The 15,287-nt window shown below is 41.2% G+C and overlaps 3 protein-coding genes and 2 long non-coding RNA genes across 5 annotated transcripts in view; 2 read left to right on the plus strand and 3 right to left on the minus strand.

Moving 5' to 3' along the window:
• The window catches only part of trmt61a (tRNA methyltransferase 61A), a 735,410-nt gene that overhangs the window by 513,142 nt on the left and 206,981 nt on the right, over positions 1 to 15,287 (plus strand). The window lies entirely within an intron of this gene.
• LOC104965050 (ATP-binding cassette sub-family A member 12) overlaps positions 1 to 15,287 on the minus strand; it is a 134,016-nt gene that overhangs the window by 44,885 nt on the left and 73,844 nt on the right. The window lies entirely within an intron of this gene.
• LOC104965047 (indoleamine 2,3-dioxygenase 2-like) lies at positions 6,561 to 7,799 on the minus strand. The gene is made up of 3 exons (XM_010793988.1): positions 7,717 to 7,799; positions 7,467 to 7,615; positions 6,561 to 7,387 (listed from the first exon to the last, which is right to left on the minus strand). Exons 1-3 carry the CDS (start codon positions 7,734 to 7,736, stop codon positions 6,990 to 6,992), a joined length of 567 nt encoding a protein of 188 aa, XP_010792290.1. The 5' UTR covers positions 7,737 to 7,799; the 3' UTR covers positions 6,561 to 6,989.
• The window catches only part of LOC104965046 (uncharacterized), a 21,991-nt gene continuing 17,540 nt past the window's right edge, over positions 10,837 to 15,287 (plus strand). Inside the window, exon 1 of the long non-coding RNA XR_800503.1 lies at positions 10,837 to 11,286. This is a non-coding gene — a long non-coding RNA (uncharacterized lncRNA). The remainder of the gene's footprint in view (positions 11,287 to 15,287) is intronic.
• The window catches only part of LOC104965045 (uncharacterized), a 4,197-nt gene continuing 940 nt past the window's right edge, over positions 12,031 to 15,287 (minus strand). Inside the window, exons 2-3 of the long non-coding RNA XR_800502.1 lie at positions 12,380 to 12,385; positions 12,031 to 12,083 (exon numbers count right to left, since the gene is read on the minus strand). This is a non-coding gene — a long non-coding RNA (uncharacterized lncRNA). The remainder of the gene's footprint in view (positions 12,084 to 12,379; positions 12,386 to 15,287) is intronic.

Below are 15,287 nucleotides of genomic sequence, written 5' to 3' on the forward strand. Positions count from 1 at the left end.
GGGGGGGGGGTTACCTTGGTTGGTGATTGGCTAATGGTTACACAAGCCAAAACATTGTTATGACATCATAAAGAGGCCAAAATCTGATCAGCTCAGTTTCAGACAGGTTTTTATATAAATGGGTCAGGACAAAAAGAGAGAGAATCTTTGTTCCTGAAACTTTCAGAGTCTCTTTACACAGAGGGGGGGACACATGGACACATGTTTATGTATAACAGACATGAAAAAGTGGATTTTGCATAATAGGTGACCTTTAAAGACTTACATTTTGATCTGGAGTTCTAGTACAATAAGATCCTGTCCTCCATTCGACACATTTAAAATACTCTTCAGCTGACAAATTCGGAACAAATATGGTCATACTTCCTCCTGTTGATGGTACAACAGTGGAGCCTCATGTCAGTGGTCTCCCCAGGCTTGTAAGGGAGTTGCACCTGACCGCTCCCCCCATCTGCCTGACCCCGTCTGTCTCCAGCGTGTCCCTGTTCGGAGCAGCCCACCCTCTGCCTGCTCAGCTCTGCATGCGAACAAGTCTGGATCTCGCCTGGGAGGAATTGGAATGTTTTCACTGGGAAGTTTGGGATTAGACGACCATTGCAGGATTTTCATTCCATCTCTCGGTAGCTGCACTCCAAAGGAAGCTCCCTTTTTTTCCCTTACATAAGTGAGCCATCGCCAATGGGAATAATGAGCTTTATCCCATGCAGAAAAAGCCAACCGGACAGTGTGTCCAAAAATTGCAGTACAGAGTGTCCGGCGGGGTCTGGGAAAGAAAGACTCTTCTCTCTCTGCTGCCCATTGATTAGCTGCCATGAAACAATTTCCTTTTGAATTACAGCACTTTTCACTTCACTGCTTGGAAGTCTATGTTAATAAGGGACTCTGCCAGTGTTTGTCCTTTTTAGTCTGTGTAACAATGTTTAAATTCTCTCCTATTTGTCATTCAAGCTGTTTGTCATTAAAGCTCAGGATGTTGAAGAGAAGTGGAGATCCCTGTTCAGATATTATCTCCAGTTCCTGAGGTCACCAGTATTATCTTCTAACACCTGACATGCAATGTGACATGTAGCATGGGATACGGAGGATTGTATGACACAGAGAGATGGACATTTATTTTCCACACAGGAGACCCCGGCGGGGAACTTCCTGTATTTTTGCAACCCGGATGAGAAGCTGTTGATAACACGAGCGTGTGGGCGTCAGCAGGGAAGGTGACATTAGCGACAACTCAGAGGAAGAGGAAGTCAATCAGCAGAGGAGGACAATAGCTATGTGGCATGAGAGGAAAGCCAAGTGGGGAAAGTGGGAGTAAACACACACTAAGTATCTCTGTCTGCAGGTCAGAGGCAATGAGGTGCTGCGTCTGCACGTGCATGCGCGTGTGCTCATTTGGGCATGGCGTGTGTCTGCGTATTTAAGTGCATTTGCATGTGTGTGTGTTGGAGTGTGTATGTGGGATCACACAGTTGTCTGTTTCACACCTGGCGGGGTTAGGAGTGAGTCAGCTGGTGAGAGGTTGAGCTGTATTCCCTGTCACAAAGCTCAAAGTTGTGTTAACCTTTAAAACAAAAGGCTGTGACGTGTGTGGGCTTCTGCTAATCCTGTGAGGAAAACCATCTGAATGTCATGTATTCTTCTAGATGCCATCAGAATCTGATTTAATATGTGTGGTTGAGGTCTCTGGGGAAACAATTCAGCAAGTACAATGCATTTTAAGGGCTTTTTGGTCACTGTGAGTCTTCCTGCTCTGACAACACTTAGGCTAAAGTTTGATTGGAAGGATCCAGCACACATAACAAAGAAGAAAAGGTTGCTTTTAATTTGATCTGCCTTTTTTCTTTCATTATTTCAAGTCAACTGAAAGTTGTGCAAAAGTATTTGTGACAAGCATAAGGCTTAAAATTAAAAAAAACGAAACCAAACTACTTTTCAATTATTAATGAATTATGAGTAAGAGTCATGCTCATGTGTACGTTTCTCATCTTTCCTAACTTCTCTTCATTACTTTGCACAAGTGTTGAAAGTTTAGAGGAGATAAGACTGACAGTGTAAAAAATCTGAAGTTCTTGACAGATTTTGATAATAAGTTAAAATATATTGCCCTTGAATTCACTGTCTGGCCAGCTTCCACTACAAAGCAAGAAGACAATGAGAGCATGACGCAGATCACATGGGTTACATTTCAAAGTGGTCGCATTTCTTTGTTTCATTAACCTTGTCAAAGCAGATTTCACAGAATAAATGAAAAAGGAAAACACAAGATTTTTTTTCCTGCATAATTACATTTCTTTGAAAGAGGCTAAATCTTTCGCTGAAACACGAGTGGAACAGGGACAGCTCGTGCAAGTGTTTTCTAGGACATTATCTCAACCCTGCAAAGTTTTTGCATAGAAAAAGATTTTAGATGGCCATCAAAAGAGTTCAAAATCAAGCGAGACAAAAAACACAAAAGTATGATGTTCTAAGAGGGAAGGAAACTTTTGTTCGTCACTTAATTTGACATTTCATTGCCAAGCTAGTGGAATGGCTCCACGAATGGCAATGTTGATAATTTGTTTGCTTGGGTAGACAACATCTACAACATTATGTAGATAAACATTAGATCCCTCTTAATGTATCCGTATGACCTCTCGCTTTTTCTCTAGTGCCACAGACAAACATTTGTGAACACTGTTGATATCTTTTTTGTTCAGATATGAACAAACAGTTATTCAAATGTAATAGCATAGCATATAACATCATCTTGTTCAGTTTGATATTCTTACAATACACTCAGTTTTGTACTGTGTGATTAATACCACACTACGATGTTGAACACGGTTAAAAATAAACCTGCTCAAACCTGTTATGGTTAACAATATACCTGCTATAGTTTATATTGTCATTGTTAGAGTGCTGGCACGCTACTGTTAACATTTAGCTGTAAGAACCACTAGACCTAGGTAAAAAGCAACGGCAGGCTGAGAAAGCTTCACAAGGTACCTCAACAAAACTGGCACAAATACAACTGAACACTGACAACAGAAATGTTCATCCAGCTAAGGAAGGGTGGAATGTAACACTCCATCAGATGCAAAGTCGAAAAGATACCCTCACCGCACAAAGCAGCATGATGATGTCTTGATAACAGGGGCCAAGTTTTCCCCTGGAATAATAAAGCCTGCAATGTGACGTCAGCAGCAGTAATCCTACACCTGAAAAAGCAGACTTTCAACCCGGCTGTGAACAAGACAGCTTCTTTTTTTCCCGTTTTTCATGTGGGCATGCCGTTTCAGTTGAGTCAGTGGTAAGGAAGTGATAAACTTGCTGTAAGATGACTACATCAAAAGCCTGTAACCTGCCCAAGCAGACCGCACAAGTGATGAACAAAGGGGAACAGAGGGTTTAAAAAAGAAAAAAGGACTTGAAAGATGCAGATGATGAAAGATGAGCTTCTTGTTTACCGGTGACAAGTAGGCAGAAAAGCGAAGACTGAGAACCCGCAACACGGTGAAAGTCGGATACGTTTGCTTGTGTTTAGAAATGCTTCTATGGAAACCATCCAAATGGGGGTACTTTAGAAAGGATGATTCACCAGTCTGGAGATGATCATGCCGTTAGTAAGTACTAAGAACACTAAAAGACAACTTTGCCCATGGGGTTAATTGTCACATACTTCTTTAAATTCTTTTATACCACTAAATGGATACTCTGTGGGAGAGGGAGTCAGGGTGATGCAATTTAGATCCCAAAATTAAAGGGGCCCTTCTAGGATTTTCTCTTTCCTACAGCGTGTTGTATAGGTTTTTGTGCATGTACTGTAAATGGTCTGCAAAGTAGTTTCTCTCCCACACACTCACCCCCTGTCCGCCTCCATTGAAGTCCTTTGTTTACTTTCGTAACATAATGACATCACGATGTAACATTCCCACTTCTATTGGCTAGCGCTCCAACACATTGAGTGTGATAGGCTAAAGGACATGTCTAGGCGATTTACCAATCACAACAGAGCCAACCAGCTAACCAATCAGAGCAGACTGGGCTCTGGTTTCAGACAGAGGGTGAAAAGAGGTGCTGCAGCACAGGCAGTATCAGAAAAAGAAAGAGCTTTTTGAACATTAAAGCATGGAGACATGTCACAGTAGAGGAACACATTACAAATATGAAACCTGAAAATGAGTATGATAGGGCCCCTTTAAAGCAGTTTGTCATATGTACTGAACATTTGTAACATTGATTGAAAAGGAATAGGGATGAGAGCAGATTATTTTTGATATGTAGTGCTCAAATGTAACTGAGGGTGTGCCCAAACTGGGTGATGTAGACGAATTCAACCGATGGGTGTGTGTTCATGGATGTTGGACAAAGATAGTGATGTCCAGATGAGAAGAAAGTGGTGAAACGCCCAGAGTCACCTGCTGTACTCCACACACAGCCCATAATGACCTGCTACACCCACCATGTGCAAGCCAAAGACAATCAACAGCTTCTTCCATGGTTGTTCGCTCTCAGGGTTAGAAAAAGGTCTTGGCTAGAGATGAGCAGCCTCAGACATTTGATTTCAAAACAACATAATCCAGGATATCCTGTGGCCAACCACAAAGGCACAGATTGTCTAACCGAAAGGAGAACCCACGCCTGTAATCCTTTCTGCTCTGACGGATGAAACATGAATGTTTTAGGAGGTTTCATGAAAACAAGGGTGAATCCTGACGCCCTTTGCCTTCAGGATGACTCTATATTTAGCTCAGGTGATCCTTCATAGAATATCATTTGGAAAATGTAAGGCATAATATCACAAAGGTAGATAATAATCAAAGCTGACGCCTTTTACAGCTTTATTTTGTAAACCACCTCACAGCATTGTCGGTACAAAACAAGCGAGTTTGTGCATGCATACGTGTGTCATATCCTACACTGAAACCAGCCACTGTTGTGATCCGAGGTGAAACTTCAGCGGCGGTGCAGGCCCAGCCCCGACTACACAATGAAGACATCCTTAGAGATGGCATGTGTTTACTGCCGGGTTGTCAGGCAGTCCTCCACTTTCAGGCAATAAGGAAGGGGATTATTTGCTTTTGCTGTGGAAAAAGGCTCTAATCAGATCACTGTGACACACTCATGTCCTCCTCAACACCCAACTCTCTCTCCATCTCTGCGTAGTTTCTGTTCACCTTTCAACTTCTGGTCTTCCTGCAAACAGATTCTCAGGATGTGAACCATGTCTGAGTGTGTGTGGAATGAAACCATGAATGACTTCCAACATGTGAACACAGTGACTCCACTTTTAAAGGGGCCCTATAATGCTATTTTTTTCAGGTTCATATTTGTATTTTGTGCCTCCACTGGGACATGTCTCCATGCGTTAATGTTCAAAAAGCTCTTTATTTGTCTCTTACTGCCTGTGCTGAAGCTCCTCTTTTCACCCTCTGTCTGAAACCAGAGCCCAGTCTGCTCTGATTGGTTAGCTGGCCGGCTCTGTTATAATTGGTCAACCGCTTAGAGACGTGTTTGAGCGCAAGCCAATGGAAGCACGTGTTACATAGTGATGTCCTTAAGTTAAGGAAGTAAACAAAGGAGTCCAATCGAGGCGTTTCAGGCAGGAGGAGAGAGACTCTCTCTGGATGGAATACAGGAATTTTAGCCTTTGCAAACCATTGACATGCACAATTAAACGATATAACACACTTCAGTAAAAAGAAAACCTCTTAATGTATTTTCTGTACAATTAATCAGAATGAAATGGCTCCAAACATCTTTCTTGAAACACTGTCTTAAAACGGTTTAATTGTTTACTCGCTTATTTGCTCTTCCATTGTCTTCCTTACTACCCAGTGAAAAGTAGGAGGGCAAGATGAAGTAAATCACTCAGGTGTGTGTGTGTGTGTGTGTGTGTGTGTGTGTGTGTGTGTGGGGGGGGGGAGGGTTGGGGAATTGTCATGTCTAATTGTCACGTCTTTTGTCTTATCTGATCTTGCAAGACTGTTTTTGTAATGAAACACCGGCGGAGATGAGCCAGGGAAAGGGGAAGATTACACAGCGTGAGCCATTCAACGCACAATCCATCCCTTCATTGCTCTGGGATTTCCACACTTTGTCCAGGAAGTATAGCGGGGCATGTGAGGGCTAGATGTGGGCTGGAGGAGTGCTGAGGTAACCACTCTGATAAGTGATGCATCTCTGCTCTGCATTGTGCATTGTACTTTCACATGACAACCCCATTGTCAGGACAGATCAACTGATTATGTTCTGAGAGGTAAAGGTCAGGTTCTTGATACTTCAGAGGCTGGTGTGGATGTCACACCTCTTTAAATGACTCTTATTAATGAAAAATACCAAATTTCATCAGATTTAATTTGTCACAAATCAAAGGCTTGCATTAATTTCTCACAGTTTCAGCTTCTTAAAGACAAACCTTGTAAAAGCTGCTTTTGGTGGGAATTATAATGCTTCCCTTTAGCGCCTTGCCATGGTTTCCCAGGGTATTGCAGTGCAAATGTTTTCACATAATCAATTATTGTGAGCTTTATCATTCTTACTTTTAAACCAGTACAGGTAACCTTCAACATTTTATTAACAGAAAAAACAATGCTGCTACATTTTAAAGCTATAGAAGACAAACTTTGTTATTTCTTTACTGCGTTTAAACAGAATAAGTAAGAGGGGGTTAAGCAATGACTTCAGTTGGCTAATGTCCTAATGTCCTCTAGATATGTGGGTCTGGAGCATGGTCTGGAGCAGATGTCTGATGAAATTGTTGCATTCCAGTTCAGATTAAAGAAGGAATTATTGGTTGAATGTAGATGAAAGTAACATCAATGGGTTTCATTATGATAAGCTGAGTTTTATGTACAGACTCAACACAGATACATATAAGATATGTGATGAAGGTCTCTCACCCTCATCCTGTCACAACTCATCCTCTATATTTCATATATGTGAAATATCCGTTGCAGCCATTGTTATGTACCATGTAGTTGACACTACTGCTAATAAGTATTGACAGCACATTAGCTATGGTGCAATTCTTTTTTGCCTGTCTCAGGGAGCAAAGTGTATTTTGTTTGGTTCCTCACAGTCTTAAGGAAGGACATGATGCCAGAGCCCCCGGTGCCTCTCTCCTCTAACGCAGTGGGTGCTCTGCTGATCATCTCCTGCTCTGACTCCCGGCTCTGCTTTCTCAGTTGTCGGGCACGTGCAGCAGGTACAGTGATGTAGCGGCTGACGACTTTGATGTGATAGCTGCGGAAAGCCAAGAGTTTTTTGACACAGCGCTGAAAGGCCTGGTTTAGCCTCTCGCTGGCTTGCTGCTGGACGAAACCCTTAAGGGAGGGTTGCAGTGAGATGTCCTGGATCAGCTGCTTGTGGGCAGGTGGCATGTAGTTCCTCATGCGGGCTAGAAACTCTCCTGTATAAAGTTAGGGGAAGTATCATCACAATAAGTCCTTTGCAAACCTTTCTGACAGTGTTGTCAAGGAAACACATACCACTTGTTTCTTCATGTTTGATTCCCAGAAGTTCATCAAAGCAGTGCAGCAGACTGCTCTGTGCAGCGCTCCCTCCTGAATACTCCATCGGCTCCTCCAGCACCCCTTCATATACAAGCCCCTTTGGCATAGAGGTGTTGTCTTTCCACCTATGCAAACAAATCCACAAACCAACATTTAAAAAAAATCAAGTTCTACTTTACAAATAAATGTCTAATAGGTCTTATGAAAACAAAGAGATATTTCTTACCCAGACAGGTAGATCCTCATAATTCCATAGAAGACGGATGGATCCACGTAGTCTTAAGAAAAACCACAGTGATCAAAATACTTGGCGATAGGGAAATAGTCTAAATTATAAGTTATGTTGGAGTGATTACCGTGCATCAGTTTGAGTGTGTCTGTCATGTCCTGCATGGACTGGCTGATCTCCTCCAGAGCTGTGGCCACAGCCTCTGTGTCTCCACACCTGACACCGTTGATCACAGTGGGGATGTTCTGCAACACAGGTCCAGAAACAAAGGCAAAGGCAGTTTTTAGGTGGCATTTCTAATGTACAGTTTATCATAATTTTGTTTTTTCTTTTCTACATAATGAATTTGGGATTTTAGATTCACCCTCAGTGCAGGAACTGCAGCCAGCTCCACCAGCAGAGTGACCATGAAGAAACCTCTCACACTGTCTCCACCCGGGAGGCTGACCAGCAGCTCCAGGTTCCTGCATGCAGACGTTTACCAATCAGCTTTTCACACATCAGGTATGTAATAGAACCAGCATTTGAGTTGTATTGTACTTACTCCATGTCAAAGGGCCTGGTACAAGAGCAGTGAAGGTGAACATAAGAAAGAGAGAAAACAGAGGGCTTAGACTTGTTCAGGAGGAAACCAAACCACATGCAGAAGATAATGGTGTTACCCGTCTGGATCCTTCTTCTTCCAGTTAGCCAGGACTGCATCTGCATGGGTGAGAATTGGGGGGAGTCCTAAACGCTGTGACATCTCCCAGTATGGGACCGCCAGGTTACGTGGCAGCTTCTTAGAGGAAAATTGTTGAAAATGAAAATAATTATACATAAATTGTAGATTGTAGATTGTAGTGTGTAGAGTAACTAAGCAACTGGGAATGGTCAGTATGACAAAAAGATGGAATAGCAACAGAATCAGGTTTATTGCCGAATAGGTTTTAAAATACAAGGAATTTGCTCTGGTGTGGTGAATTCATAGACACAGTATGAGAAATTATAAAATAAGAGCAAATATATACATGCTACAATAACTAGTGTAACAAATATGATCAGAAAAAAGAACTGGAAAAATACAGAAAAATCCTGTGCAGTTTTAACAGTTGTTTTATTGTGCAGAATTGTGCAACATAGTCTTAGTAATGTGCAAAATGTCCCAATAAGGAGTAAGATGTGTGTTAATGTGATGCACAGGGTTCTATAGACCCAGAGATACCTCCACCGTGTCGTTCTCCCCCTCCTGCCAGACGTAGCCCATGGTCATCGCGCTGAGGGCCAGGTGTGCCAGACGTAACTCTGAGTGTTTTTGCAGAAACTGGATGCTCAGCAACGGCATCTGGACAGCAGAGGAGGAACAATGAAGCATGCCTCCATAAAGTGAAATGTCCTTGTCGGTTTATTGTCCTCACTTACTTCGTTTATATGCAGCCGCAACTTGTGAGAGTGCACCAGCTCCGGGACGTGCAGGGCAATATCCATCCATGGCTGGTAGTACGGTGGAAGCTCTTCCTTTGAAAGTTAAAGTATCATAAGAAAATGTTGCTTGCAATGAAATATTACAGGATCGGTGGAGCACAGATGTGGAGGTACAATGTTGCAATGACATTTGAATATGTTTTGTTTTTATTCCTCTTTGCATTTCATTGCTTTATATTGCTACATGCAAAGTGGCCTTGGACATAGTGTGATTTTGTTGCTGTAGGAATAAAGTTCATCACACAAAGCAAACAGAAACCATGCTAACTTCCCTGAGATAAATGGTCTCAATCAATACCACCAGCTTTATAACAGTGGGAACAATTTTCATTTAATGTGAATTGCATTTAAAGTTGAATCAAAGTTTCCCTGACATTGAGCTACTTCATGCAGCATGACTGATTGTGTATAAGGTCAAACATACTTACTAAGAGGTATAAAGAGTTACATTTATTGGGCTTTACCACTCACCAGAGGGTCAGGGAGGATGAAGCCAAGTTCCTCAGAGACATGGTAGGGGTCCAGAGAGAAAAGACATTGGGAGTCTGATTCAGGAGCCGCCATGGAGAAAGAAAAATAAACCGACTGACAGCAGCAACCCTCTGACTCTCTGAATGTTAGAGACCCTAACCTGCCTGGACTTTGGCCCAGAGTTCACTGTGAAGCTGCTATCAATAATGTTTATTGGTTACTAAACATTTACTCCTCACTTCTGCTATTGCTCAAGCTTAGAGTGGCAAATAACTCTTATCGTTACTCAACTTCCACAAGTATTTATAAAAAAACAAAGGGTTTGCTCCACATTGAGTTTGCATTTGACCAGCCAATTTGAAATAAACTGCTGGACTGACTTTTACTTTCTTTTTATTTTATTTAACTTGCTCATTCCAAAAACATTTGTATATATCTGAGACTTTTGTGGTAGAAAAAAGTCCTTTTGATTTCACAACTTTTACAATTGATCAGGCAGGTGTGAATTTGTGACAGTGTGGCACTAGGTTAGGACAGGGTCTTTTAACATTGCCTCTTCATAGAAAAAGCCTTTGCCCTCTCACCCCCAGGTAGTTAGCTTGCAATCCTTTGATACTGTGGTATCATGACATTGCTATTTGACATAATGTTATNAGTCATCCATTTTGATAGCCAATTTATTATTATTATCACCATTTTCAAAAAATTGAATGTACCTCTTATTTCTTTTTTTTAAGGTGGAGTAATATTTTTTTGTGATATTTTTTTTTTACAATTTTCTTTACAATTTTTTTACAATTTCCAGATATTTCCATGTGGACTAAATTGGTAGACAGACCAAAACACAAACTGACTTTTGCCATCCCATCCTGTACTAAAAATATTTATAGCAGCATTACTCTCCAGCTGGTGATTTAGGCAGCAGGACTACAAACTGTTCACATACTATAAAACATCATGATTTATACAACCACCTCCCGCCCGCACCGTGTGTTTAATTATAGATGATTAATGTTAGCTGAATGTATGTGCTTTTCTATCCACTCAGCACATCTGGCTTGTTTGTCACATCGTCAAACATTTCAGCCAGTATAAGATTCAATAGGTTCTATTTTCATTTCCCAGTCACAGTGTGCTGCTTCCAAACGAGTAGTAGATAGAGACGATTAGGTCTTGTGTAGCGGCCAAAATCATATAGGAATAAAACTGATAATTCACTTAAAATAACACTGCCGCTGAGGGCACCAGTTAGCGAAACTTACGCAGGGCAACGATCCAAGTCCAGACAAGAATCGCCGTTTGTGCATTTTATTCCAATAACAAAGTACAATGAACAGGTTTCCTATATCTCTTTTCCTTTAGCCTTTCCTTTGTGTGGCTTCAAAGACCCTGGTAAAAAAAACCTGTGCCACCTGGTGCTCTAATCCCACCACCACCTGTCTCCAATATATACAATTACACCTGGTGCTCTAATCACCAAGTGCACAAACATGCCTTCAAAATAAAAGCATAGAAACTACTTTAACTCACTTCGATAGCAACAATAACTAAGAATACATTTACTATAAACAATAATAGCAAGAAAATAAATGTTTAACTCTTAAATAATATAAAGCGATATATAGCTCCAACGTTAATGTTGCTCAGATCTTCCTCTACTTTCCTGTTTTCAAGCAAATCCCCTCTAATGACACAGACTGATAGAAATATAATGATACAGTACCTCCATGGCTTTATTGAGGTGGCTTTTGCTGTTTAATTCATTTTGTGTGTTTCTGTGTGTGTGTGTGTGTGTGTGTGTGTGTGTGTGTGTGTGTGTGTGTGTGTGTGTGTGTGTGTGTGTGTGTGTGTGTGTGTGTGTGTGTGTGTGTGTGTGTGTGTGTGTGTGTGTGTTGTCCAGATGTGATCCGCACGAGGATAAGGTTTGCCAACAGAAGGCGGAAAAGGGGCCGACGACAGGAGTGTGTTCTAATGCCCAGCTCCTCCAGCTCAGACGAACATCCGTAGAAGAATGAAGGAAACACCACCAAGAGTGCACCCTAGTCACATTTAAAGCGGAGGAGGTCAGCAGTGGACAATATTTGCATCAGTGTCTTTATCAATGAAATTGAGTTTGCGAGACAAATTATTCTAAATTAGGTGCGACTCAAAATATATTTGATCAAATAAGTAGCTGGATAAGCTGTAGCTGAAATGCCACATAGATCATAGAGAACCCTTTTATAGATGTATAGGTTACATACAGTAGTCAAAACTACAATCCCCAAATCACAAGCATTAAAGGTGGGGTAGGTAATTCACTTCAGAAACACTTTTTGTTATATTCCATGGAATGCTCTTAACATCCCGATAGCAATGAATATATTAAATGCTTTGACAATAAATACATAAAAAAATTTCATCTGTGGAAGCCGTGGCGCTGTAAAAAGCTAGACCAATCATCTGAGCCGGCCCGGCTAAAATAACTGGATGGCCTACCTGCCTGTCAGCCCTCCATCTGTGCACAAACTTATCTCGTGCCCTCATTGGTCATGTGTGCGTTCGTGTGTGTTGGAGGAGGGGCTCTGTAAGGAAGTCTGAAGGAAGGTTGTGTACTTTCAGATCCTAGCTTACTCGAGCTGCATGGCTTCTCCATTCTTACCCACCCTATCTTTAACTAAATCATGCACATTTAGGTTCATGACTAAGGTGATCTTTTTCACTTCCACAGACCTCACCTACATACCACAACCTTTGAAAATGTCTGGTTTGGATCAATGAATCAATTCTAAATTGATTTTTGCAGTATGCTAAATGACCTTTGCTTTGTATAAGATTCATTGATCCAAACCAGACATTTTCAAAGGTTGTGGTATGTAGGTGANCTTGGATGGTGTCAGGGCTTTAAGAAAAAAAATCAAAGAAGAAGGAAAGTAAGTCATCAGCTGGTAGGCGAGTTTATCGTTAGCAGTGATGGCGGCGGTGGCAGGCAAAAGGTCTCACTTCTGCGAGAGGATTTGTCTTTATGTCTTGATTAGGAATCGCACGAATGTCTTAGATGAGAAAAGGCATTCAAAATGCCAGGTTTTACTAGTGTAAAGCCTTGAGGTGAGAGGTCAGTGTTGTGAGCTATGCGCAGATCTGTCCTGGTGGCGTGAAGTAGAGCGTGGTGTGCACGTCATATAAAATAGGCGCATCCTGGGACGCTCCACCCCCCTAAAGTCTAAGTTCCTGAGTTTTTGTTACAAGAAGTATCACTGAGCCTTAACACCTCGGACGTTACCTAGTATTTTCATTAAACAGGGAACATGAATAACCGGTCTCTCTGTGCTCATGTAAACACCATATCCCAATATGTATCATACCGGCGATAATATCACATAACTGCTTACCTGATATCCATGTAGAGACGCAATCAGTGTGTTTTACTGGGCCTCGTTCGATAAGAGTTATTTTCTGAGTTCTTTAACTTCGGGTACTCGTTCTCAAAAATAGGTAATGTGGCTCATGTTTAATTATACTTCATTAGAAGCTTTTTGTGCTATGTGTTTATTTGTTTTACTGAGTGCTTATAGGCAATTTCATCCCAGTATTCAGTACTATTTTCCTGTGCACCTACATAGACTAGTATATTCTACAACTGCTTGGGACTTTGAGTCTTCAAAATGTCCACAGTGTCACGACTGGGACTTCTTTGAGTCAGTTGTAATTACATATGTGATGACTTGTTAGATTCAATGTGGTGAAAGAGTATACTGCTCAATAAATACATGATCACTTTCCACCTTCTTGACATTAGGCGCTTGAGAGTGAGTTAGAGGCGAGAATACAGGATTAGTGGAGGAGAGGACCATTGCTGACGGTGAGTGATGAAAGGGAATTACAGTTTGGTAAATGTGATGTGGACTCTCATCCCGAATTGTAAGGAATCAGTGAGGAATTGAACAGAAACATTCTAGTCAATGTAAAATGAGGCATTTAAACCTGCTTTTTTTAATTCAAAGAGGCTTCTGAATCTTAATAATCCAATGTGTTTCCTTTCTTTTTAACTTCTGGATGAAATTCCAAAATGTACCCATCATTTCTCCTTATGCTAGTATCGCACATAAAGTATCTAAACACCTGTTAAAACCTTTTAAGCCCCAGGGGAGACCCTGTTTTTTTTTCCAGGGGCACTGTGTCTATGGGGTCTTAATATTTAAGAACATATTAATGTGTTATCACAGATTAACGGAAATTAATCTCAGCTAACTGACGATTATTAAACATTTTCCAAAAAAACACATCTCCATAAGTAGCATCTAATGACCCCTTAGGTGAAAAATTGCTAAGGATTCATTGTGTGACAGAACTCAAGATATAAGTCCCTTATTACTTATCGTAGCTGCACATACAAGATATACCGATTAAAGCTGCGTTTCCACAGATTATTGTAGGTATATAGTATCATCACTTGAGTGATCCAAATTTGGGACAAGGGAAGCCAAGACAGACATCACAAGACGTACGCTTTACGTAGCTTCGTAGGGAGATCGTCCCGTTATCTGATCAAAAGACGGTGCTTCAATGGCAGATTAAAACGGAGAAAAAACAGGCTGAAATGTCGTTTTATCATAGGTTGCTAAGTTTCTGAAGTGATCATTATTTATTGAGCAGTATACTCTTTCACATTGAATCATAACAAGTCATACTGAATGTAAATACAACTGACTCCAAAGTAAGTCCCAGTCTGTGACATTGGACATTTTGAAGACTCAAAGTCCCAAGCAGTTGGTAGAATATCAGCTAGTCTATGTAATGTGCACAGGAAATAAATAGTTAACTGAATACTGGGATGGAAATTGCCTATAAGCACTCAGTAAAACATAAACACACACAAAAAGCTTCTGAATGAAGTATAATTAAAACATGATGCACATTACCATTTTGAGAGAGAGTACCGAAGTTAAAGAACTCAGAAAATAATCTCTTATCGAACTGAGGCTCCAGTAAAACACACTGATTGCGTCTCTACATGGATATCAGTAAGCCGTTTATGAGTATTATCCCGGTTATGATCATATTGGGGATATGGTGTTTACATGAGCACAGAGAGATCGGTTTATTCATGTTCCCTGTTTACATGATAAATACTAGTGTAACGTCCGAGGTGTTAAGGCTTCAATGATACTTCTGTGTAACAAAAACTCAGGAACTTAGTACTTTTTGGAGCGTCCCAGATAGCGCCTATTTTATTATTGTACAGTCACACCACGCTCTCCTTCACCACACCAGGACAGACTGCGCATGCTCACAACACATGACCTCTCAACCCAATGCTTACACTAGTAACCTGGCATTTTGATGCCTTTTCTCATCTAAACTATTCAGTGTTTGTATCTCTCTATCATGACATAAAGACGAAACTCCTCTCCAGAAGTGAGACGCTTTTGCCGCCACCGCCGCCATCACTGCTAACTGATTAACTGCTACCAGCTGATGACTTACTTTCCTCTTCTTTGAATTTTTTTTTCTTAAAGCCCTGACACACCAAGCAGTCACCAGAGAACTCGCCGACGCTGACGCCGACTGTTGCGTCGGCGTGTTCTCCTGCGTCTTGGGCATGTGTCGCACTGGAACACACCGCAAAGACTTCAGCCGAACACGTACGAACT

Source organism: Notothenia coriiceps, unplaced genomic scaffold, assembly GCF_000735185.1.
Source record: "Notothenia coriiceps isolate Sejong01 unplaced genomic scaffold, NC01 NC01_scaffold00037244, whole genome shotgun sequence".
NCBI lineage: Eukaryota > Metazoa > Chordata > Actinopteri > Perciformes > Nototheniidae > Notothenia > Notothenia coriiceps.

What these genes read in the sequence shown, in the direction of transcription:
- LOC104965047 (XM_010793988.1), bottom strand. Translation starts at nt 7,736, where the DNA reads ATGAGGATCTACCTGTCTGG. An exon ending in ATGAGGATCTACCTGTCTGG is followed by an intron (nt 7,616 to 7,716) that starts GTAAGAAATATC and finishes TTGTTTGCATAG; the next exon opens with GTGGAAAGACAACACCTCTA. An exon ending in CAAACATGAAGAAACAAGTG is followed by an intron (nt 7,388 to 7,466) that starts GTATGTGTTTCC and finishes AACTTTATACAG; the next exon opens with GAGAGTTTCTAGCCCGCATG.